The 23,165-nt window shown below is 33.3% G+C and overlaps 2 protein-coding genes across 3 annotated transcripts; both read left to right on the top strand.

Annotated features, from left to right (window-relative positions):
• The first annotated feature begins 1,104 nt into the window (after positions 1 to 1,104).
• LOC140049213 (G2/mitotic-specific cyclin-A-like) lies at positions 1,105 to 6,447 on the top strand. 2 transcript variants are annotated; one of them, XM_072094044.1, is made up of 9 exons: positions 1,105 to 1,225; positions 1,453 to 1,661; positions 1,881 to 2,127; positions 2,817 to 2,953; positions 3,354 to 3,577; positions 4,086 to 4,290; positions 4,792 to 4,905; positions 5,388 to 5,521; positions 5,900 to 6,447. In XM_072094044.1, the coding sequence occupies exons 2-9, from the start codon at positions 1,458 to 1,460 to the stop codon at positions 5,949 to 5,951; spliced, it is 1,317 nt and encodes a 438-aa protein (XP_071950145.1). In that variant the 5' UTR covers positions 1,105 to 1,225; positions 1,453 to 1,457; the 3' UTR covers positions 5,952 to 6,447. The 2 variants fall into 2 exon arrangements, with proteins under 2 accessions (XP_071950145.1, XP_071950144.1); XM_072094043.1 differs by having other exon boundaries at positions 1,111 to 1,221.
• A 1,202-nt stretch (positions 6,448 to 7,649) lies between these two features.
• LOC140050081 (RNA-binding protein 26-like) lies at positions 7,650 to 23,096 on the top strand. Its single transcript, XM_072095091.1, has 19 exons — positions 7,650 to 7,771; positions 9,014 to 9,115; positions 9,693 to 9,811; positions 10,478 to 10,689; positions 11,638 to 11,699; positions 12,461 to 12,579; positions 12,788 to 13,033; positions 13,350 to 13,760; positions 14,212 to 14,340; positions 14,853 to 15,220; positions 16,312 to 16,452; positions 16,794 to 16,907; positions 17,421 to 17,678; positions 17,784 to 17,927; positions 18,511 to 18,615; positions 19,457 to 19,684; positions 20,162 to 20,248; positions 21,011 to 21,142; positions 21,302 to 23,096. The coding sequence occupies exons 2-19, from the start codon at positions 9,054 to 9,056 to the stop codon at positions 21,383 to 21,385; spliced, it is 3,021 nt and encodes a 1,006-aa protein (XP_071951192.1). The 5' UTR covers positions 7,650 to 7,771; positions 9,014 to 9,053; the 3' UTR covers positions 21,386 to 23,096.
• The last annotated feature ends 69 nt before the right edge of the window (positions 23,097 to 23,165 follow it).

Below are 23,165 nucleotides of genomic sequence, written 5' to 3'. Positions count from 1 at the left end.
AAGTTATTCGTCATAATCTCCATTTATAATGGCATAAATCGTTGGAGGTCGATCATTAATATTGATAGGGTACATCGGCACATTTTATTAGTATTATATGAACATAAATTGAATGTTATCGCAAGTCCATGGCGATAGGCAAAATAGTTCTCAACTTCATATGACTCCGGCAGATATAACGAAACATTAAAGAAGGCCTATAATTTGGCTAAAATGATCATTAGAAGCGGCTATTATCGAGTCTATAGGCCTACGTACAACATCATTATTTATTTATTTACTGCTTTTGCTGGTATAAAATATAATAAAATATAAAAAAAATATATATAAAAAATATTTCTTTAAAACGCCGCCGCTCGCTTGTTGACGTATAACAGTTTTAAAGACATTATCCCCTTGAAAATTTTTTTTTTCACATTTTGTTTTTAAGTGTCTTCACGTTAACCAAAAAAGTATTTACCTGAAAAAATGTCTGGTTTTTGGTTAAAATTAAACGTTTTTTCTCTTTTTATAAGTGAATAATTATTTTGTTTATGTTTTACCATCATAGAGGCAACATTCCACCACCAATGGGCAATTGTATAGTGTAGACAAAGCTTAAAAGCTTTGTCTCTACACTATCAAACTTTATTATGTGTCAAAAAATGTGATGTGCCCATATATGGACATAATGATGTCATATCACTACCATATGTAAGCATAGTTCTACCATTTTTGGGAACATCAAACTTTTTTGACACATAAAGTTTGATAGTGTAAACAAGGCTTTAGGCTAGTTAGAATGTGGTGCATATCTTGCAAGGTGATGGGTAATAATAATGGAAACGTCTAAAAACCAAGAAAGTAAAATTGTTTCTGTAGCCTACAGTTTATTCTGTACAATTCATTGAATGTGCTAATTACTTAATTTTACATATTTGAAATTAACATAAATATATCGTACCTGTTTGTGAATAATAAATTTATTAGGTAGAACATTGCATTCAGGTATGTAATAGTGGTATCGCCCTCGCAATCTGATTGGTCGAGAGCTTTCGAGCGGGTAAGTTGAATGAATGAACTATTTTGTAAACAGCTGATTTCCGCTTTGTCAGCGCCTAACCCCTAGGAAGCTGTATTTTGGCACACATACTGCGTATTTCTCCTCGAATATAGAAGGGGAAAACGACCTAAAAGTACGCAGAAACATATCAAAACTTGACTAACCTAGCTACCGATCAAGTAGGTATTTTAGTGTTCTTTATGTAACATATTTAATTCAAATCTGATGCTTGTTGAGGACGAGTCCACTCGCTGATTGTTGATGAAAAGAACGCCATTTTAAAATTTGAAAATAGCTACGCAATGGGGCCCTGGAGGTCATTTGGATAGGCTACCTTCTAAAAAAGCGTGCTTTACTTTAGCCCATTGTACGGCAACATATTTATGTTTTTAAAACCTCCTTAATTTCAGAAATAATGGCTCAATCATTTACAACCGTTTACATGGATATTGAAAATAGACATGCTTCTAATCAAATTAACCGAAAATCCAAAACAAGAGAAGATATATCAAGTAGAAGCCTGAATGGTCCACAAGCAACAAAAAGGGCGGCATTGGTTACTCTTTCAGAAAATACGACTACAACAACTAGAGTACAACCATTCAGAGCTGCAAAACAGGTTTGTTACTACTACTAATTCTTCCTTTTTAATTAATAAGCATCATGTAATCTTGGTAATCATGCAGTATATAGGCCTACTAAACTGGTACCTATTAATAATTATTTATGCTGGTAGTAGGCCGGCTAGTATAAGATTTAAAAAAAAGTGGTTTAGCTAGGCCTACCCATATTTATTTTAAATTTTGTTTAATGATTATATTTTCTTTTTCGATTCCAGACAACGGAAAACTTTGAGAATGTTAAACAAGATGAAAATGCTTTGGCTTCTGCCAAGCAACCATTTTCCGTTACTTGTGGACGACCAACTACCTTCTCTATACATGTCGATTCAGAAGGAACCTCGTCCACGAGACAGCCATCCATTCCAGCTGTATTACAACAACTACCATCAACAGTCACGTCGTTGACCACTACAAATAGGCAACCACTTTCTGACGTGTTTATGAACTTTGACCATAGTTCAGGTTAGTAGTACCGAAGTCTTGCAGTACAGTAAACTTTTAATTACTTGAAATAAAAGTATTTCTGATTTCTGAATCTCAAATTATTTAAAGATGTATTGTCCCTTGAAACACAAAAAAATGAAGGTCAAAATATTCTAAATTTAAAGTGGCCATATCAAAGTAATATTAAAGTTTTTCACTTTAAGTCGAAAATTCGAGCCAAAAACAACAAGTTTACGTAATTAACAGGTAAATTAGTTTGATTACATTTCATCTGGAAAATCGTCACGAGCGAAAGTAAACAAAGATTTCAAACCATGAGTACGCATTATGCATATGCTAAATTAGGATTGTTTACAACTCGTCACGGTTAAGAAGGTATTTTCACACAGATCATGAGGAAGTTTTATGATTATGCATACAGAGTAGCCAAACAAGCGCGTTTCATTATGGGATATGTTTTGATTGAAAACTTTGACTGGAAGTCAAAGTTATTTTTGTAACAAAAAAACGTATGTATTTCAGTTAATTTTTTTTTTTCCCAAAAAATTTTTGGTGATAGTTAATAACTATTATGATACTTCAAAATGACCCACCTTTTTTCGAAATCTTTTATTTTTTATTTTTTTGGAATTAGTCAAAGGGACAATACATCTTTAAGATGCTTCTATGAAATAGGGGCTTGACTAAAATATTTTCTTTTTTTTCAGACTCGCCAATGATTTTAGATGCTTCTATGAAAAGTGAGCTTGATATTGAAGAAAAAATAGAAGATATCAACGATGCAGAATATTTAAATGTTTCGGAGTACTCTGCAGATATTTATAAGTACTTGAAAGAAGCAGAGGTAATATTTTACACATATTTTCATTTGAATCCAAAAGTAGGAAACACGGTCACTTGCAGAATAGGTGATTGAGTTCTCAAACCTCCACTACACAGCACTATCCACACTATCAAACTACTTTGGTATACAAAATGTGATGTGCCCAAATATGGTTGTGGTTTGCCATCATCATGTCCATATATGGGCACATCGCACTTTTTTTTCACATAAAGTGTAGACTGCTCGAATACATACAAATTTCTTTAGGTTAATCTGCGGACAGAATTTCAATACATTCTGCGCATGTGATAATTGAAAATGATAGACGTTTGCAAAATTTCTGTTATTATTTTGAAGGAGGTGGCTCTATCCATAATTTTGATGCTATGCAAGATTCTAACATGAAATTTTTTTATTTCAGCAAAAACATCGCCCTAAGCCAGGGTACATGCGAAAGCAACCAGACATCAACCAAAACATGCGTTGCATTCTTGTTGACTGGTTAGTTGAAGTGGCAGGAGAATATAGGCTACATGACGAAACACTTTACCTTGCCGTGTCCTACATCGACAGGTTTCTGTCACAAATGAGTGTTCTTCGTAGCAAGTTGCAGTTAGTGGGAGCTGCAAGCATGTTTGTAGCTGCGTACGTATTTAACATATTTGTTAACTCGCCAATTACAGGATACATAAACTATTTAATAATTATTGTACTTATAAACTTAAGCTCTGTCTACATCAAATTTTATGTGACAACACATTGTAATGTGCCCGATGGAATCTTTGACAGTCGACAGCAACGATCTGTTTCCATCGGTCAAGTTCACCATCCCGTACCACGTAGACGGACGAGCGAGAAAGTTCCAGTTGTTTTGCTGCAACACTCAGTTTATTTATAACTACCATATTTGGGGACATCACACTTTTTTTCAAACAAAAATAGTTTGATAGTGTAGACAGAGCTCAAGTCTTGGCGAATGGAGTCGTGAGTTGAAACCCTGGCAGTAGATCGGGATTGGAACGCCAAGCTACAGCTCCACTGCTATCCATTGTGGGCTTTTTTTTACCAAATGATATGCATTTTTGTTTTTCTGATCCATAGTGATTTCATGTGCAATGCAAACTGTTAATTTATAAAATTGTTTCGTTCACAGGAAATTTGAGGAAATATACCCACCAGATGTAGGAGAGTTTGTTTACATAACCGACGATACGTACAAAGTTAAACAAGTACTTAGAATGGAACATTTAATATTAAAAGTACTTTCATTTGATCTTGCTTTACCAACTATAAGCAGTTTCTTAGACAGATATCTAAAAGCGTCCAAAGCAGATAAGAAAACGGAACATCTAGCTAAGGTTTGTATTTATTTCATAATGCTATTATGATGATTAATTATATTAAGCTCTGTATAAAAAGTGTGCCCAAATATGGTAAGTGATATGCCCAAATATGGTAGTATTGACATTGCGTCCATATATGGGCACATCACATTTTTTTAGTTTAATAGTGTAGGCAGGTCTTTAGGCTGCTAATAGTAGACTAGTAGTGGTCAGTTGGTCAATACAAAATATTGTCCAGTTAACTATACAGTAGAACAGGGTATATAAAGCTGTCTACGCTGTCAAAACTTTGAGGCAAAAGATGTGATATGTCCAAATACTGTATGACATGTCATTATATGGGCAAATCACCACACCACACAGAATTTTAGTAACCAGTGTTGAGACATATTAATTACCATTGCCTATTCGGGAGGCACTTTGATTCCGAAGGTGTGGGTATTCTAATACAGTAGTATCAACAGTTAAGCAGAAATAGAATTAATGTTTTGAATTTATGAATATTTTGTTTTGCAGTACTTAGCAGAGTTAACACTACAGCAGTATGACCCATACATCAAGTACCTTCCTTCAATGATTGCAGCCTCTGCAGTTTGTCTTGCTAATCATACTATGGAAAAATCTGCTTGGGTAAGAATGTTTAATTTTGCATATTTGTCTTACTTGTGCTGTCCCCTTTTTCATTGTCCATTGTGTTCAGAATTATTCAGACTTCTGTCTGTATGGTTTAATATAAATATATAAATTAATATTATTTTTTACGCATTATCTCTTTGCCTGCAAGTCAAATATCTTGGCCAAGATGTAAATAAGTAAAATCTGCTTGGGTTTTCATCTCAATTATTTGAGCTCTTTGCCTCGATGTCAAGCAGCAGATAGAGATTCACATCATTGTTGTTAGTTGTTATGCTTCCCTTGGATCTTCCTAGGAACTTTTCTTTATTGCTTTCCTGAATAAAAAAATAGTTTAGTATTAGATAACAAATGTTCATCAGTCTCGAACCATTTCTTTGATATAATTTCATAAGCATTATCTCTTTACCTCCCAGTAAAAAAGGCTAAGGTGAAACATGTAAATAAGTTCTAACCAATTTTGTATTTATTTTTTCCAGAATGCTTCCTTGGCCTACCACAGTGGTTACCAAAGTGAAGATATCAGCCAATGTGTTAAAGATTTATATCAAACTTACTTGCATGCATCGATTGCTCCGCAGCAAGCAGTACGAGAAAAATATAAATCGGCAAAGTAAGTACAGTACTTGGCAGTTTACCCATGGAGAAATGAGTGTTTCATAATATTAACCTAAAATCATAGCAACATCTTCCCCCCAAGTGTATATGGGCCAAGTTTAACATCTAGCTTTTCTAGCTACTCTTCTGCATGTATACAAGTCCCCTGTAAAAAATATAAATCGGTACAGTACTTAGCAGTTTACCCATGGAGAAATGAGTGTTTCATAATATTAACCTAAAATCATAACATCTTCTCCGCAAGTTTAACATCTAGCTTTTCTAGCTACTCTTCTGCATGTATAGTCCCCTGTACTTTTTTCCACTTAGCTGTAATAAATCTTTGTTAAATACTTTGCATTTTCTTTACAATATTATTTATTTGTACTTGCAGGTATAGTAGTGCATCATTAACCCCAGCACCTGCTACAGGTCCTTTGTTATGACTATCGCCCTCTACTGGAACGACACCAATTTTAAAACGTCTCCGGGTATTTGAGCAGCTAACCAGTCCCCAATAAGGAACGCAAAATTTCTGCATCATCATTTTATACAAGAATTTTAAATCATGAAATTTGCTGTAGAACATTGGTGGCGTGAAAGACGTGATTTTTTAATTGTTTTTTAATAATTATTGTACACATGGTTTGGGAGTGGTAAAAAACTTTTTACACAAAATGCTTGGACAGTTGTAAATCAAAATATTTTGGTAGTAATTTTAATGATGTACTGAATGATTTTAAGAGCCGAAATATCTACTGGTATTGCAGTTTTAATGTCAAGTTTTTTAACGGATCGCAGTTTTTAAAAAACTTTTTATGCTCTTTATTCCACTGATCCAATCAGCCTGTAATCATTTTTTTTCTTTTTTTTTGTTGTAAATGAATAAATCGTTTATAGTATATACCGTGTGTTAGTCGCTAAATTAGGAATTCTATATCATCAAACTAGTTTCATTTTTGTTTTATAGTACTTTTTTCTGTGTGGTTTTTATTCCCTACTTGTTTTAAATGTGTAGTTGTGATTGTAAAATATTGTTTGTAAATAAATTGAATGTAATAAATAATTTTATCTTTAAATATAATGCTTGGTTTTTGTTTTTGCATCCAAATATGTTAAAATATTAAGAGGACATCCAAAAGAATAGGAGTTGGTCATAGTCATTCTTGTCTCTTCTGGGATAAGGATCATAAGTACCAGTCTGTTGAAATATAAAAGATTGTTTTGGTTTAATTATTGTACTTATAAACTAAGCTCCATCTACACTATCCAATTTTATGTGAAAACAATAAATGTGATGTGCCCATATATGGACATGATGATGTGATATCACTGCCATATTTGCTAGTTTTGATAGTGTAGGACGGTGTTCCAAAGGTTTCCACTGTATAGTCTGTAGATTATATTGTGCATATTGGATACGATAAAAAGCAAACTACAAATTATTTTTAAATTTGTATGAAAGAGGATGAAATTACGGAATGCATTTATAACTTGTACAAATAAAACAAAAGTATGAAGTCTGGCATGTACAAGCTTTCCTCGTCCTCGGGAAAACAAAACCTACTTTTTTAGTAGTAATTTATCTGAAAACCCTAGGCTTATTACGTAGCGTATTCTAGGCAATCCTTGGTCTATAATACTTTGATACTGTGAAACGATTACAAAAGAGCAAATGAATATTTTGTTGAATCTGAAAATCGTTTCAAGTACTGTAATATTATTATTAAAAAGCAAACTGCGTCTGGAATAACATCAAGTTTCCATTACTTTTGTAAGTACACTCAATGTTGTTTCGCAACGAACAAATGTTATTATGCATGCATATTAAACTAAATTGTCAAAATATGTAGAATAATTGCAGAGTATTAAATATTAAATTTTTTTTTTTTTTAATATTCATTTGGGATAAAAATAACGGGTTTTAGCTGGTTAATTAGTATTCGACCACCACACATACATTAAATAAATTCGTCTATTTGTTTTCGAAGTAATTGTCAACTTCCCTTCATTATTATTAAACATTAACGAGTCTAAAAATATGAATTTAATATTTTAATTTAAAAAAAGGTGGTATACTGCCATCAACGATCATAACACGATCACGCATGCATTTAAGGATTTTCGACCAAGCAGGACTAGCTTTTTCTTTGATGGCCTAACATAATTTGTTGTTTGTAAACATAACGGCAATAGGGTTGATACATTTTACTATATTATGACGTTAAAAATATTCATAAACACGTTGAAGATAAAATAAAAGACAGTAGGTGATTTTATTTTGTAAATTTACAAATTTAGTTTACCCAACCAATATGTCTGGTACAGTTGAGTTGTATGCATCGTGTCCGCCAATGTAGTTCAATTTGACTGCCTGGAAATTTTACAGATAGGCCTAGGACTGAATGTGGTAGGCCTAGGCCTAGTCGGGATAGGTAGTGTCCCTTTCGCTAACCATCATACAAAGGTTTTTGGATCATGCATAATGCCCTAAGTGGATGATCCCCCTAAGTTTATGATACAATTAAGGTATAGGGCCTACATACAATACAAATGTTTTGTCTTTTAAAATGTGGACCAATTTTGAATGAACAAAGATTTTTAATTTCGGAAATTTTCATGCAGCTAGCTAGGGGCCTACATGTAATCGGTTATTAAATTTACTGATATGCCGCTCCTACCACCATGGATCGGGATCACAGACGATCGGGCCCAAATCGTGAGACGATCGGGCCCATCAAGGGTTAAAGACAATCGGGTTCAGAGACGATCGGACCCAGACGATCGGGCACAACAAACAAGATGATCGGCCCCAAAACATTCTCGGAAAATTAACAAATACAAACAACACAATAATAACAATCAAAATCAGGCCCAGACGATCGGGCACAACAACAAACAAGAAGACGATCGGCCCGGCCCAAAACATTCTCGGAAAATTAACAAATACAAACAACACAATAATATTAATAACAATTAAAATCAATAACATTTATTCATAAATCGAGAGTATTGGTAAGAAATTCTTAAAACCAGTACTAGTGTTAATTAGGCCTAGGACCTAGTGGAAAATTTATGATAAAATCAGAAAAAATCTAATTAACCTTTTTAATTAAAATCTTAATTACGCAAGAATAGCACGTTGACACTAGCACTAGGAATAAAAAATGATAATGTGGCACATTATTTTATATAACACAAAAGACTATCGGGCCCAACGCTAAGACGATCGGGATCAACTGGTAAGACGATTGGGCCCAACATGGTTCTGAAAACACTGGACGATCGGGCCCAACTGGTATGATGATCGGGCCCAACGCTGTCCGTGGTCCCGATCGTCTGTTCCCCCTATGGATAGCAGTCTTCTGCTGAAGGTGCATAGAGTGTCTGGATTTCAGTTACGCCTAGGCGTACTGCTGTGAGATTTAGTCACTGGATTGTTTGACTTTGTGATTATGAAAATAACATTTCAATACTGTATAAACATGATTCATTTTTTATTTTGCAGATAAACTGATCTGTTTACAGTAGTTTAAAAAAGCAAAAAAATGCCTGCCATACAAGATGTTGAGTCTTTAAAGTCTTGGCTTACAAGTAAATTAACACCAATGTACGTTTTTTTTCTATAATATGATACTGTAGTTGTAATAATATATTAGATCATCCAGCCTACAGATTTCCTATCTATTCTTCTTCAAACCAGGCACATACCCACCCCACCCTTTTTATCCATAATGCGCAAATCCTATGCCTTAAGGAATGGGTATCTTGAAGTGCTAGTATATTATGACACCTCCACACCCACCTAAAAAGCCACTTAAGTAAGATCTTGTTGCACCCATTCTTCCACTCTTTTTCCAGACTTTTTAGGTGTAGGGGAACGATCACTCGCCTAAAACACTCCTAAAATGCACTCGAGGTGTGCTAAGTCGCACACCTAATGTACAGTTACTACCCACTGAGTGTTTTTAGGAGTAGTACACCCCTGAGTGTTTTTAGAAATGCACCCCAGAATGTTTTTAGGAGTGCATCCCTGAATGTGCTTAATTAAGAGTGCATCCTTGAATGTGTTTAGGAGTGCATCCCTGAATGTGTTTAGGGGTGCATCCCTGAATGTGTTTAGGAATGCACCTGCAATTTTGAAACTACATTAAACTGACTAAACTTGTGATTATTTTTGTCTTCAGATGTGATGCTGATCCAGAACCATTGTCAAAGTATGTAGTAGCCCTTGCTAAGAAAGACAAACCAGAAGAGCACCTTAGAAAGTTATGTACTGATCAACTGGAAGTCTTCTTACAAGGAAGTAAGTACATATTGGTCAAGTTAAAGTACATAATATTATGTAACGTAAATTCGCCCCCAACTTTCACGTTTCCGCAATCATAGTGCAAAATACATTTATTTAGACACCTTTAATTCTCATGACATGGCATTAGTCTATTCAGCTTTTGAGTAATAAAAACATTCTGTCCTTAATCTTTTGTTCTGTTTTACCATAACTAAACTTAAAGACTAATGAATTAATTATAGCTAGAAGGTGATAACTCTATACATACAAGTTATTTAATACTTAAATATATACTTATCAAGGTGAAATATAATTCATCTTCCAATTACATAAGTGTTGTTGTGATGAGATTTTAATATTTTGTTATATGCTTTATGTCATCAGCAGGGATAATTAGAATATTTCAACTTTATGGCATGTAGTAAAATACAGTGTTGTGCAATAAAAAAAGAAATTTAGTCTCAATACTGTTTCAACGCTGTATAAAAGTTCAACAAACGTTAATCAGACATATGATAAGAAATGTTGAAGTAATTAATAAGAAACAGTTATGCTTGAGTGAGCAACAATAAGGACTGCTCAAAACCGTTTCCCATACAAATTTTCAGCTTCGTTGTGAGTTTTATATTGTATACTGATCGATTCTTGATATTAAAGCATATTATTTTTTTTCATTTTCAGATACAATCAAGTTTGTTGATGATTTATTTGCTGCACTGCGAGACAATTCTTACATATCACCAGCTTCAAATACGGTACCTGTAGTAACCTCAGAGACTGTTACTACGCCAAGCGATGTAATTGTCGTCAGCGCTACGAACCCTGTGGAACCTGAACCAATAGAATCCACGAGTTCTGCAGTACATACATCTAAGCGGAGAGATTCTGATGAGGTGGGTATTCTTTATGTGTGCTCAGGTTTAAGCCTATCATTGGCTAAAAATAAGTCCATCCATTAAAAAAAAAAAAAGGAGGCATGCGTGTAGAGGATATTCTACTATGTTGATCCTCATATATCTATATATATCTATCTCACACATTTACATTTACAAGAAAAGTAAGTAAAACAAACTATGGTTTAGCTTCTACTTTAGAAACTAAACAGCATTATTGTAAAATGTTTCACTTTCCATTACACACTGTACTACATTTCTCTTTGTCCTCAATTACGGTGATTTTATACTAAATTTAATCACATTAACTAAATTGTATACAATACAGTACAAATATATGCTGAGCTTTAATTTTTACATATTTAACAACAAAGACATTGAGTAGATAACATGCAGTAGGTTGAATTTCTGTAACCATTTTATTTGTGTTTTAAGAATATATTAAGAGTTATAACCATTCAATGATATATGCTGTTGTCATATTCGACTCGCTTGGTGGATGTCATAGAAACCTATGAACTTTCACAGCTCAAGCCTCGGCTCTGTCTATACTATTAAAAAAATGTGATGTGCCCATATATAGACATGATGATGTCATAGCACTACCCTATTTAGGTATAGCATTATCCTATTTGGGCACATCACACCTTTTTTTATAGTGTAGACAGAGCTTTATTTTATACATGACACTAATTAGAAGGAAACATCAAGAAAAACCATTGTATTAAAGCCCAGAGTCATTTGGTCCAGGCTATTCGTAGTGTTATAAAGTTATATGTACTTTATAATACAAGCATTGAGACCTACAGCAAACACCTTAAGAAATCAACATATCTTTGTGCTATACCACAAAGCAATGTCAAACTTGAAGGAACATGCTTTAACTGTGTTTTTGTAAAAAAGTTTATTTATGCTTTAAACATAATTTGTGTTTTTTCACCCATTAAGATTATTGATGAAGATGATAGAGATTATAAACGATCGGGAAGAGCACGAAGCAGAAGCCCAAGGTTTGCTTGTTTGGTTTTGTTTGCTCCACTTTATGTGGAACACAAAAAAATTCATAACATTTTATATATATAATATATAACACCTATATAAATTCCTGTCATTTGATTGGACGAATGTGGGTCACATGGCGTGCAATAGTACGCACTATTCAACGATCGTTAAATAGTACTTTTTGAAACATTTTTGTGTACGAAAAAAAAACGTCTAGATGTTATATAAAACAAATAATGAATGTTTTGTATTCGTGTAATGGTACAAATAATGGCACTTGGTGAATGATGAAAGGTTATATCAACTCGGCTTTGCCTCGTTGATATAACCTTTCATCATTCACCTCGTGCCATTATTTGTACCATTGCACTCATAAACATTCATTATTTGTATAATATATTCATATCATAGTATTAATAATAATATGTCAAGTGAAATAATAGACTCTCTTCATTTTAGTATTTATTTAGGGACTATGTTAACATTTTTGTACTACAGTTACTGCAGTACATTTTGTACTACAGTACATTTTTGTACTGCAGTTACTGCAGTACATTTTGTTTACTCTATAAGCATGTTTATGTATTTATTTTACATTACTTGTCAATATTCTTTTGTTTATTACAACAACTCTCATAAACTCTACTTTGAATCAAACTAAAAATAATGCAGTTACTGAAGTAGAATAATTTTGACATGTTCCTTTATTTCTTATGAACATTAAACAATTCTAGCAGAAATAATAAACCGATTCATAATTTTATAACAGAGATGATCGCAGAAGGAGTTCTCGAGAAGACGATAGAGATAGACGACGCAGAGACGATAGAAGAGTCCCAAGTAGACGGGATGGAGGAAGGTATAACCAACGCTGGGAGTCTTCTAAAGGTGATTTAGATTACATTCTTTTATTGCTATAATTTCAAAATATAAATTTTTTATCCACTGACAAGTAAAAAATGGGAATCCTCTAATTAATGTTTTTATTTAGTACTCTCTATCAATAGCATTTTTTTCAGTAATAATGTAACCACTCATGTTTAATAAGGGAAAGACAACTAATAATAATATTGCAATAATTTAAAATGTTTCTTAGGGAGGGACCGAAATGATTACAGAAATCAAGAAAATAACCAGGATGTAGACTCGACAGGTCAGTCAAGTAATGTGGCAAGCGCCATCAGCGTTGTTACAAGTTCGGGCAGTGGTTCGGGCAACAACCGCACGACAAATAAAGGTGGATATCGTGGACGCGGAAGGAATAGAGGAGGACATTGGGGTCGTAACAATCATGATCATCCACCGCGACAAAATTTGAAGCCACGTTGTCGAGATTATGATGGTAAGTTATTAAATCACAAAACGCTTCCCAATTATCACAATAGAACCATATTAAGGGTCATCTTCGTGACCCAACTGAGAAAAATGGTTGTCCCAAGAGATTTTTGAGGTTTGAATTGTTTGAAGGTTTGCATATTGAAATGATGATTGCGGTAGACCACGTATAAATAGTTCTAAAAAGAATTGTTGAGTTTCTCGAAATTTTGATCAATATACTTTGATCGTCCTCTGGAGTGAGATTTAAATTTGTTATTTTCTGTTATGTAATTTCATTCAATCTTTTAAAAGCTAATATGTTTTTTTTTTCCGTTTTCCAGAGAAAGGATTTTGTATGCGAGGTGAACTCTGCCCTTATGACCACGGCAATGATCCTGTTATAGTTGACGACTTAAACTTACCTAACATGTTAAGACCCCCACCCCCACTACCATCACAACCGCCTCCCACACAGCCTCCTCCACCACATATACCACCACATCCGCCAATGGGTATACCAGGACAACCTCCCCCTCCTGGGCCTCCCCCTCCTGGGCCTCCCCCTCCTGGACTTCCCCCTCTACCAGGACCAATGCTAAGACCGTTACCAAATGTGCCTCCAGATTTGCATCGATTTCCACCACCAAGCTTACACCCTCCACCCTCTATGAGGCCAGGTCCTCCACCATTACCACCCCCAGGAATAGTAATGGTGCCACCTCCACGGCTGCCCCCTCCTGCACCACAAAGAGGTAAATTATCAATGATATATTTTTCAATAATGAAGGACCACCTTTGCCATTACTTTAGAAGTTTTTAATAATAGTAGTTTTAAGAATTTCAAGAATTTATCGCTGTCCAATCAAAGATAAAAATGGTTGCTTAATTATTTTTTAAATATTTTTATTTCATTGACACCTGTATATTATTAAAATATTCTGTTATTTAACATGAAGAATTTTTACAAAACTATATTCAATTAATTTTTGAGTTAAAAATGAACCAATAAACTATTTATGATAATCAAGGTTCAATATTGAATATTTAAACTTCATACTCCATAATCTCTTTGTTTTTCCTTTTTATATCTATACTCTTATAATTTATTTATAACTAACATATATTATTGTTATTGTATTGATATTTACATGTGTATATAAAATTACGTTTTGGGTATTTTTCTCATGATAATAATCTTAACAGATCAATATGAGCCAGATGGCTATAACCCTGAAGATCCAGCGCTTGATAGTGGAAAGAAGAAAACAAACTATGTACCACGTTCTCGGGAATTAATAGGTGTCCAAACAGTACCAATGGCAACTCCGCAAGGTAAATTTAGATCTTGTCATTGGTCGAACCTTCAAGATAGTTATTATGTGCTTTTGCCATGGGAGAGTTTATTTTTAAGAGTGCAGTTGTGGCTTGGTGGTTCTGATGCTTGACTACCACTCCAAGGGTCCTGGGTTCAAGTCCCGTCATATGTCATGATTTTTTCTAAGGACAAAATTACAACTCCACTCCCAAAGATTTGTAATAAAATTTTTGTTTAGAGCATCTTGTGTATATGTTTGTCTTGTGAACCTCTGAGGGTCCCTAATTATCAGCAATTGCTGGATGGATCACCCTCATTAAATATGGTTTAAAAAAAAGTTGGCTGCTTGTTCAAGGTTTGAATTTCTTGACAGCACAGGCAAGAATTTAAAATTAACTGCTTTTGTACGACAAAGAAATCTTGTCCATATAAGGTTTAATGACAGACCACAAATTCACGCGATAGGTTGTTTAAGATAATAAAAGATCAACTATTTTTTTTATTAAACTTAAAACTTTTTTTCTTCTAGAACTTGAAGAAATAGAGAATCGATTGGATACAGCGCCCTCACCGCCAATTAATCACATAAATATAAGAACAGTTATCGATACGCATTCAAGTGAAAAGGCACAATCGACGCACGTGCCGATGAGGCAAGTTATACAGACCATTCCAGAAAATAGAAAAAGAACATTTGATAACCGAATGAATGAAAATGTTCAACAATCACAACCTGAAAAGCGTATGGATGTAAAGTCGCGTTTAGGGTTTAAGAAACCACGTTTTAACAACCGCGACAATGTGTGTCTCGTCGTAAGGAAGGTGCCAAGAAATTTAAACACGATATCAAAATTAAGTCAACATTTCGAAAGGTTTGGAACTATAGTAAATCTTCAGGTTAGTGTATTTCTTTTCCTTATTTAAATTCTTTATTTTTTTACCGTCTTCAATCTGCACATTTTGTCAATATATAGATATAGGTCAATCCTATGACAAAATTATACAATCTACAATGTTGGCCAGAATTAGAGATACGCTGCGAACAAAATTCTTGGAAATATACAACTCATTGTTTGAAAACAAAATATTCTTCAGAAAACATGCTAACCTCAATATATACTAATTATTTATTTTGAAGTGTTGTTTTTTCCCCAATGAATATCCTAATGTCATGATATTATAATAAATTGAATACATTTTACAACCATGAATAATTAAATAAAACATAAATAGTAAATGACCTTTATATAATAATCTCCCTACCTGATGTTTCAGTTCTGTAAGTAATTGATTTTCACTATGGCCAACCACTATTAAAAGGACACTCCTATTATTAAAGGGACACTCCTATTATTAAAGGGACACTCCTATTATTAAAGGGACACTCCTATTATTAAAGGGACACTCCTATTATTAAAGGGACACTCCTATTATTAAAGGGACACTCCTATTATTAAAGGGACACTCCTATTATTAAAGGGACACTCCTATTATTAAAGGGACACTCCTATTATTAAAGGGACACTCCTATTATTAAAGGGACACTCCTATTATTAAAGGGACACTCCTATTATTAAAGGGACACTCCTATTATTAAAGGGACACTCCTATTATTAAAGGGACACTCCTATTATTAAAGGGACACTCCTATTATTAAAGGGACACTCCTATTATTAAAGGGACACTCCTATTATTAAAGGGACACTCCTATTATTAAATGGACACTTTCTGTCCTGAAAGTGTCCCATTAAAGGCCAATTTACACAGATGAGTGGTAACAGTAATAAAATTATAGAATCTATGTTATAATGAGCATTTACACACAACACAGAGCGGACGGACGTTTTCCGCTCAGCATAGATACAGATTCTATGTGGGACAAGTTACGTGGTCTTACCGTTGCCGCTCGTCTGTGTAAATTGGCCCTAATACTGTATATGAATTTATATTCAATAGCTAGAATATAGGTCATTGTATATAATTTTTAGGTTGAGTTTGGTGGTGACCCAGAGGCTGCTCTTATAACCTTTGCTACCAGTGCTCAAGCCAGAAGCGCCATTGGCTGTACTGAAGCTGTACTAAATAATAGATTTATCAAAGTGTACTGGCATAATAAGGATGAGACTAAAGTAAGTTCTAAATACTCGATCTTTTAGCTGTTTTTTATTTGTAAAAAAAAATGTATCCTGAATTTTTTTTTTTATGAGCAATTTTCAGTAAAAAATATATTCTGTTTTATATAGAGTTTATAAAGTGCTTTTTGCTTCTATTAGAAGAAAGATCTGTCTAAAGCTCTGTCTACACTATCAAACTTTATGTGACAACAAAATGTGATATGGACACGGTGACATCATATCACTAGCATATTTGGGCACATCATACTTTTTTGTCAAACTAATTTGATAGTGTAAATAGAGCTTAAGCCCATCCCAACTTTCTAACTTATTAATTTTTATTTTAATTGTTACAGAGTAATTTAGGTGATGATAAGGGACCAATGAAGTTACCAGTTAAAGAGCGTATTGTAATTCCATCCAAAGATCAGCTATCAATTAATAATAAGAAAATAGATACTACAGAAAAGGTAAAAAATATTAGAACTTCAAAAATTAAAAGTCTCGCTCGCACTTAAATTAATTGCAAAAGCTGTCTATTACTACTGGACTTATTTTTATTTTAAAGCCTCATTCACACTCAGCTTTATTCAAACTAACCTAGCGGTTCATCCCAATTCAATATTCTTATGTTCGCATTACAATTGCTGTTCACACTGGACTTATTTTATATTAAAGCCTCATTCACACTCAGCTTTATTCAACCTAGCGGTTCATCCCAATTCAATATTTCGCATGTTCGCATTACAAATGCTGTTCACACTGGACTTATTTTATATCATTCACACTCAGCTTTATTCAGTCAAATTAACCTAAGTGGTTCATCCCTGTTAAATCTTTTGGTCGGTCACACAACGCTGTTCACACTCGCACCTGGGCTTGTCCTCGTCAAAATGGCTGGTCAGTTTAATTGAGAAAAGGATATGAGCAAAATTATACTAGTGGCCAACCAGTATATTTAACATTTTGGTATTTTTTTATAGACTGTATTAAAAAACACTGGAATTTTATCAAAGACATTATATAATCCAAATGCTGTACAGGCCAGCCAGGCTAAACTAACACAAGCCAACCAAGCTGCCAGTAAGGGAGCTCAGGCTACCCAGGCTAGCAAACTGGCACAAGCTAGGCTGGAACTTGCAGCGGCTAAGGAAGCTATTAGAAAGAAGGCTATGGAGAAGAAAAACAGCATAGCCAGGCAAAAGCAAGAGCTCCTCGCCAAGCAAATACAAGAACAGAAGGTAGTTTGTTTTGTCATTTTTATTTAATAATTCATTCAATTAAAAAATGGCAGATATTAGTAATATGAGAATACATGTACTAGCAAATATTTTTGTTTGGTTTAGTTGTTGATTCAGAAATTTGAAAAAAGCAAAGATCTTAGCCCCGAGGTGAAAGCAAGTATATTGGCAGCAATGAAGGCACTCAACGTACAAATTGACAAAACCAAAGCAGAGATGATAGTGGAAAAACCAAAGACTGCATCATCGGTAAACATCTTTTCTTATGTCACTGTTCATATTATAGTTCAGCCTTTTTGCTACAATAATTCAATGTCATATGTCTACTCTACTTCCACTATTCTTACATATTATATAACACCTAAATAAATTTCGGTCATTTGATTGGATGACTGTTGGTCACAAGCCGTCAAATAGTATGAACTATAGAACGGTCGTTAAATAGTACTTTTTTGTGTAGGAAAAATAAAATCTTTTTAATGTTTGGAAAATTTTTTTTTCTACTATTACTTTTGAAACACAACAGTGCTGCCTATTTGGTATCTCCGTAGATTCGGTAAATGATGAAAGGTTATATTTCACCTCATGCCATTATTTGTACCATAACACTCATAAACATTCATTATTTGTATACCACTACATCTTCTATTTTTCTAGCCTTTCATATTTGTCCTTATTATCATCATCATCACCTAATTTATTATTTGAAATAATGTTATGGCTTCCAAAATATCAAATGTAATATCTATTACATAAATTTATATTTATTGAACGGATACATTAATTAGAAGTGCTGTATGCTATCCCTTGTTATACATATTTATTTTTGTAGACTCAAAAAGAGCTGTTAGATACGGAATTGGAACTGTACAACCAGCAAGCAGAAGGTGGGGATACCAGTCAGCTGAAAAAGAAAGTAGCACAGTTAAAATTAGAGGTAAGAAATAATGAAGAGCCACAGTTAGAATTACAGTTAGCCAGTCTGTGTTTAGTGTGCAACCAGCCTAATTTATCAGCCGAATATTTGTACTGTATTTAAATTTCTCCCGTATCATAGGTAAACTCTGTGATACAGCATCTCATGTGTTTCACATGTGATGCCTGTAACATTTAATATACTTGTGATTCTGCACAATGGAATTTGTCTAAGGTATTGTTAAGATACAGTGTGAAGAAGTCTGTGAATTTATTTATAATTCACTCAAAATGAATGTTTTATACAACTATATATAATTGTAATATACGCTGGTCCAGGCTATTTTGTTATAAAGGCTCTAATACTTTATAATACAAGCATTGAGACCTACAGCAAACACCTTAAGAAATCAACATATCTTTGTGCTATACCACAAAGCAATGTCAAACTTGAAGGAACAAGATTGTAAACGAAACACTTTTATTTGCCCTTCTTTCAACGTTTTCTTCCTTTCTTAAGTCACCACAATTATTTCGCTGTACAGTATCATCCTTTAAATACATGTTACCTCATTCTTTTCGTACATCTTTGATCAATCCTGTAAATGTATTTATGAAATCATTTTGCTTAAGTCAAGATAGTTGAGGAAATTTATGCTTAGTTGAAAAACCAGTTCCTTTATCTTAAGTATTGGCCTTCATCTTCATTCATCATAAAATGATGAAAATATGCTTAAGCAAAATCATTACAAAATTAAGATGATCTTTTTTATTAAATACTCTAGATTGTATAAAAGCTGTCCTAATGTGTTTTTTTTTCTCAATTACTTTCCAAATATCTTTATTTTTCTATCTATTAACAGGCACAATCATTAGGGTTACTGTCATCTGGAAGAGGGCGGGGTCATATTATGAAAGGCAGGGGTGGTATTGGTAGGAGTGGCGCCGGTAGGGGTCGTGGACGAGGATCGTTCAGACGAGGATCTACTAACCATCATAAAGCGAATACGATACTTGATAAACGACCGCGAGAGTTAACAGTTAGTGGATTCAATGAGTCGGATAAAGATGAAATTATTACACATTTTGCTGTAAGTAAATTTATTTAATCAATTAAAGATGTATTGTCCCCCTGAAAAAAAATTTTTTTAATTTTTTTTTCGAATATGGCATTTTAATGTCGCCTAATAGTTATCCACTTTGACCAAAAATTGGATTTTTTTTAAAAACTGTAATTTAAAGCAAAAAAATGGCAAATTGGCTGCCAGCCAATAGATTTTTGTTTGAATTTAACCATTTATTATGTTATTTTATGAGTGAAAACATTATTTTTTTTTTTACGGAAGTGATTAACTTTATTAAAACTACAAAATAGCCTATTTAAAGTCTGATTTAAATAATCTTAATTTTCATGTTTTTTGGGGGGACAATACATCTTTAATATTTATTAAATAAAATATAATTTTAAAGTAGTTTATATAAATATACTACTAGAAATTTGGAAAAAAAAACAAGTAAAGCCAGTAAATTTCAGTTTTATCAATCACATTATTATTTTCTAATTGTAGGAATTTGGAGAACTAGAAAAAATTGAATATAACAACGCTAACCACACATTGGTAATAGGATACCACAGCAGACTTGAAGCAGAGGGAGTAAGTGAACTTTTTTTTGGTCATAATTAACAATACCGTAAATCTTCTATTAGTAACCCCCTTCTAATAGTAACCCCCCTTCTTATAGTACCCCATCTTATAAGTCAATCTATAATAATAACCCACTACTCTAATAGTAACCCATGGGAGTTATTATTAGAGTCACAAAAACTAACAGCCATATTTTGAAATTAAGGAGATAATGCATGTTGATCGCGGGAGTGGAGGAGGATTGAGTTTTTTTGAGTTTAAAGTATAGAGTTCAACCAAATTTGTTTATTCGTACTGTTTTATTATTTTGCTATTAGTTGCTGACCGGAAAAGTTGGGTGAGTTACTATTTTCAGGTGCCTAATTTAAGATTAGTAATAGTAACCCACTACTCTAATAGTAACCACCCTTCTAATATTCCCCCACCCTAAAAAAACTATCAAAGAATAATACAATTAGAAGATTTACAGTAATACTTATTGAACTTCTCCACTCTTAAATAACTAACAATTAAATCATGTAAAATATTGTAATCTATAATTATTTTGCTTTTTAAAATTTTCTCCAAATATTTTATTAAAATTTCATTTGATTCTATGTATTTGTTGATATGGCATAATCAGTCCAGTATCATGGGCAAATTCTTTAATACAGTGACAGATGAAGAGCTCATCTACAGTGTCTCTAGTCAATAAAAAAAAACAATTTGTAGTAAACACATCATTACGCATATTTATTTAAAAGTGATTATAATATTATGCATATTCATTAGGCTGCAAGTAAAGGTCAACATTTTAAGGAGATAGTATTGAAGATGGCTTGGCACAAACCTGCGCCAGAAGTTGTTATATTAGAAGAAGATGTTGAGAGTGGTCTAGGAAATGCCTTACAACCTGACGATGAGGTAATATTTGAAATATTTTTTCTCAAACTAGTTTGATAGTGTAAACAGAGCGCATAAATGAAACATCCATAATAATTGATTGGTGGTTTCCAGAAGCATGACAAGTGCCAAGTAAAAAAAAAGTGATTTTCAGCACTAATATTTATGTATTTTTTAAAGGACAATGAAGAATTAAATGATGATCTTTTAATTGATGATGAGGATGAAGAGGATGATGAGGAAAGCCGTGGATGGAGAAGATGATTAGGAAAGCCATAGATGGAGAAGAAGTTAACATAACAAGGATCACTGTTATCCATTTTATAACAATATGTTTTGTTTTAAATACTCTGAACAACATATTTTTTGTTCATGTACTAAGGTGATACTGATAAATGGCGCCAAAATGGCCAATGACATCACTCCATGCACTTGATTGATTGGTCATCAAGATACCATTAGGTTTATCCACACGATAATGCCTTAAGCATTATGGATATTTTATCAACGCCTTAAATAACTCTCCTGTTTTGTAGTCCATGTGCACTTATCATTCATGTTGGAAGTTGTGTTAAGCTGATTTTCCACTAGGCGAATGTTTTCACTCGCAAGCGTCGTCTTTACGCATTCATATTCCTGTTTCCAAATTCCTATCTGCGATGAATTCTAGTTCCTTGAGTTTTTTGCTTCAGTGGGATTGGTAGTTTTTGAATTGTTTCTACTTTTTGCGAAGCGAAAAATTGCGCAACCAATCAGAGCTCAGAAAATTAGCTATGATGTGTTTACGAGTACTTATGCGAATTAAAAAGCCCAGGAGACACGCGATGAACATGAAAATCGCAGCTAAATTTTGTAGTGGAAAGGGTAGGGGTTTTAAATTTGCCTAGTGAAAAATCGGCTTTAACATGTTGCATTGTTTTGGAAATCTCATAGTATTAATGTGTGCTTCTTAAAAAGTTTGATGAAATTTCTATTTTCACAATCAAACTTTTGCTAATCTGTAAAATGTTCAATGAAAAGCAGATTATCAATCATAAAGAATTAGCAATTGGACCTTGGCTATATTAGGAAAATATGCTGGTTGCACATGGATTTCGAAACAGAAGAATTGTTTATCAACAGTAATTTCACACAATGCATGCAGACGTTGAACGTTTATGGTAAACTTGTAATGTTTAGGCAAGGATAAATGAAACACTGTTCATAGTTAATTTAACAACAAATTGCGCGTTTACTTGTTGTTTGCGACATATCTGAGTATATTGTTTATTATTAATTAATGATAATGTTATATTTAGCTGGTCTTTAATTTTTGCTTTGCACGCATCATTGAGATTGGTGACAAAACTCTAAATTTTCGTAGATGATGTGGAATGATAATATTTCACAGTATTTTTGGATGTATTTGTTGTAAACATTTCAACAGTGAATATTTCAATTTTTTTTTTCTGATAAATATGCAGGTTATGCATTTTATATTAATTAAATTTTTATAATGTACATATATTAGAAATGTACATCATGGATAAATACGATAGGAATGTTTTGAATAAGTTTACCCTAGGTACATATTATTTTGTATTTTAATGAAATTTTGTTTCATTGTCCGATAACTAAGTACAGTATAATACTATCAATGAGTATGAAAAGAGATACAAGCTTTCCATAAGAAAAAAATAATAAAACATGAAAATAAAATATGAATTGTAAATTATCAAAAAACATGACATACTCATTGTTTGAAAAAAAAAGTTGGAAAGCAAAAAAAAAAACAAAAAGGGACTTAAGAGATTTATTAGCTGCCAAATTTTATTTGGTGTTTTGCTCTCCGGAGTTGTGGATATCATCAGATGGCAGGATTTGTGCGGATGTTAAGAAGACCCTGATCATCAGATGGCGGAATATGTTGATGTCAAGAAGACTCTACACCAATCAGTAATGTCCAGAAACCAAAGGATTACCACCCACATTCTGCCAATCAAGTCTCTTTGGACTGATCCATTTTATGAAAGGCAAGTTATTGTAAATTATAAAGACAATGTTT

This window comes from Antedon mediterranea, chromosome 5 (assembly GCF_964355755.1).
Source record: "Antedon mediterranea chromosome 5, ecAntMedi1.1, whole genome shotgun sequence".
In the NCBI taxonomy this organism is placed as follows: Eukaryota; Metazoa; Echinodermata; class Crinoidea; order Comatulida; family Antedonidae; genus Antedon; species Antedon mediterranea.
The sequence above is the reverse complement of the archived record's forward strand: the minus strand, read 5'-3'. Positions and strand labels throughout refer to the sequence as shown.